Source organism: Eurypyga helias, unplaced genomic scaffold (genome assembly GCF_000690775.1).
Source record: "Eurypyga helias isolate BGI_N326 unplaced genomic scaffold, ASM69077v1 scaffold26232, whole genome shotgun sequence".
NCBI lineage: Eukaryota > Metazoa > Chordata > Aves > Eurypygiformes > Eurypygidae > Eurypyga > Eurypyga helias.
The window spans coordinates 1,196-3,112 of record NW_010238238.1 but is presented as its reverse complement, the minus strand read 5'-3'; the positions used below and the strand labels follow the sequence as shown (position 1 = coordinate 3,112).

Here is a 1,917-nt window from a genome sequence, read left to right as displayed (position 1 = left end):
GGAGTGCGGGGGGCGCGCCGCTTTGTGCCTGCGTCCTCCGCCGTGCGAGGCTTTTTACACCCCTTCACAAACACCACACGGGCCACGCTCGGCCGCTGGCCGCATTCGCGTCCCTTCTACATAGATATGTCTCTGTATATCTATTTCCCTCCCTCCCGGGCTTTTTCCCGCGCCGGAGGTTTCGAGGGGCACCCGGGTCCTGCCGATGTGAAATGGCAGGTACCTATGAAAGACAAATATCGTGCAGCGTTTTTCCAACCAGGGAGTCAAATTCCAGGCGGCTTTACGGTCGCCGTTATTTTTCCACCTCTCGAGGAAAAAAAAAAACCAAACCCACAACCAACCGCAAACCCCAAACCTCTAAATGCGGCGGGAGCCATTTTGCATTAGTATTTTCCACATTTGGCTTTTCAAACATTTAGATCGGTAGCCCCAACTGCTCTGCCTTCCAAACAAAAGAGCCTGGATGCTTACACAAGTGTATTTGTACACAGCTTCACACGCACGCACACACAATGTAATAGAGACACAACGTATATATTAATCAATATTTTCGCTGCGCTTATTTTACTTCTATAGCACTCTAAGTGGAAGCATTTTATGGCAGCTACTTTTCTTTAGAGTACTTATTTTTTTCCAGTGCTAAGAAACGCGAATGTGAATTAAGATACCACAAAAGCGGGGAAAAAGCTCTCCGAGTTAATGTGTCAGACGCTTTTCTTTTAATCAAAAAATTAAAAAGGAAGAAAATAAAATAAAAAGGAAGAAAAGATCGACCCAAGCCCACGAAAACCCAAGAAATATAGTCCGGAATTCAAAGCCCCTTCAGTGTAGAGCTGAGCTGACCGAAACCTCAGTGCAAGCTCAACGGGAACCACAGAAATTCGCCCGCTTCGAAACCTCTTCCCTCGCTTCCCCTGAACTTTAACGGCGAGTTTTTACTTTAATACTAGTAGTGCAGATTAGGCAGTTTAGCGACATTTTAAAAAATCTCCCTGCAATTCATCTTTGCTTTAACTGCAAGTTTATACCGAGGGGTTTAAGATTTTTTTAAGATTTTAAGATTTTTTTAAGGATTCTTCTTTTTACTGTTTAAATATCTTATACATGCTTAAACCTTTTTTTTCTCCCCTGCAGACCGTAAACTCCCAAACACAGCATAACGAGACAGCCCGACGTAGCGGGAGTTAGCAACAACATAAACCCAGGATTTTCTAAAATCTCTCGTATTGCTACGATATGAACATTTCTAATTATTAAAAAAAAAAAGTCACTTGCTTATCTCTTCTCACACAGGCACACCAGGGACACTCAGCCACACACAGACGCTCACCACAAATATTTAAAATTCTGGGCCATTTCTCTAATACTATAAGCAACGTCATCTATGCTTTTGAAAGGTGGTTATATACATACATGCCTGTAGCTCGAAAGCTAGGACTTCTACATATATTAAAGAAAGTCACAGATGATTGCAAATGTACATCTTCTAACCAAGCCTTTTGGGAATTAATAGACTGTGACAAACCTATAGGATTTTAGTAGCAGAAGGAACACAAGGTAAATAATAATAGTAATAGTAAGTGCTAAGGAAAGGCCTGGTAGCGCTTATTAAACGTGGTTCTACTCCCCTGACTTTTCCTCTGTTTCTTCGCTGCTGGGCTGTGTGGAATTTATGAATTTGTTTTCCTTTTTCCACTTCATCCGCCTGTTTTGAAACCATATTTTAATCTGGCGTTCAGTAAGGCAGAGAGCGTTTGCAATCTCAATACGTCGTCTTCGGGTTAAGTATCTGTTAAAATGAAATTCCTTCTCTAACTCTAGCGTTTGGTATCTGGTGTAAGTCTGCCTCCCTCGTCTCCCATGAGTTCCATATACTGTACCTGTAGAAGTAAAGACAAAACGATCGCATTGGAC

General features: G+C 42.2%; 1 protein-coding gene across 1 annotated transcript; it reads right to left on the bottom strand.

Annotated features, from left to right (window-relative positions):
• Positions 1 to 1,595: 1,595 nt before the first annotated feature.
• Positions 1,596 to 1,883, bottom strand: LOC104506738 (homeobox protein Hox-A5-like; the record flags this gene model as incomplete). The annotated part of the gene is made up of 1 exon (XM_010147791.1): positions 1,596 to 1,883. A coding segment is annotated over one exon (260 nt), but the record flags the coding sequence as incomplete, so codon positions are not given.
• Positions 1,884 to 1,917: the final 34 nt, after the last annotated feature.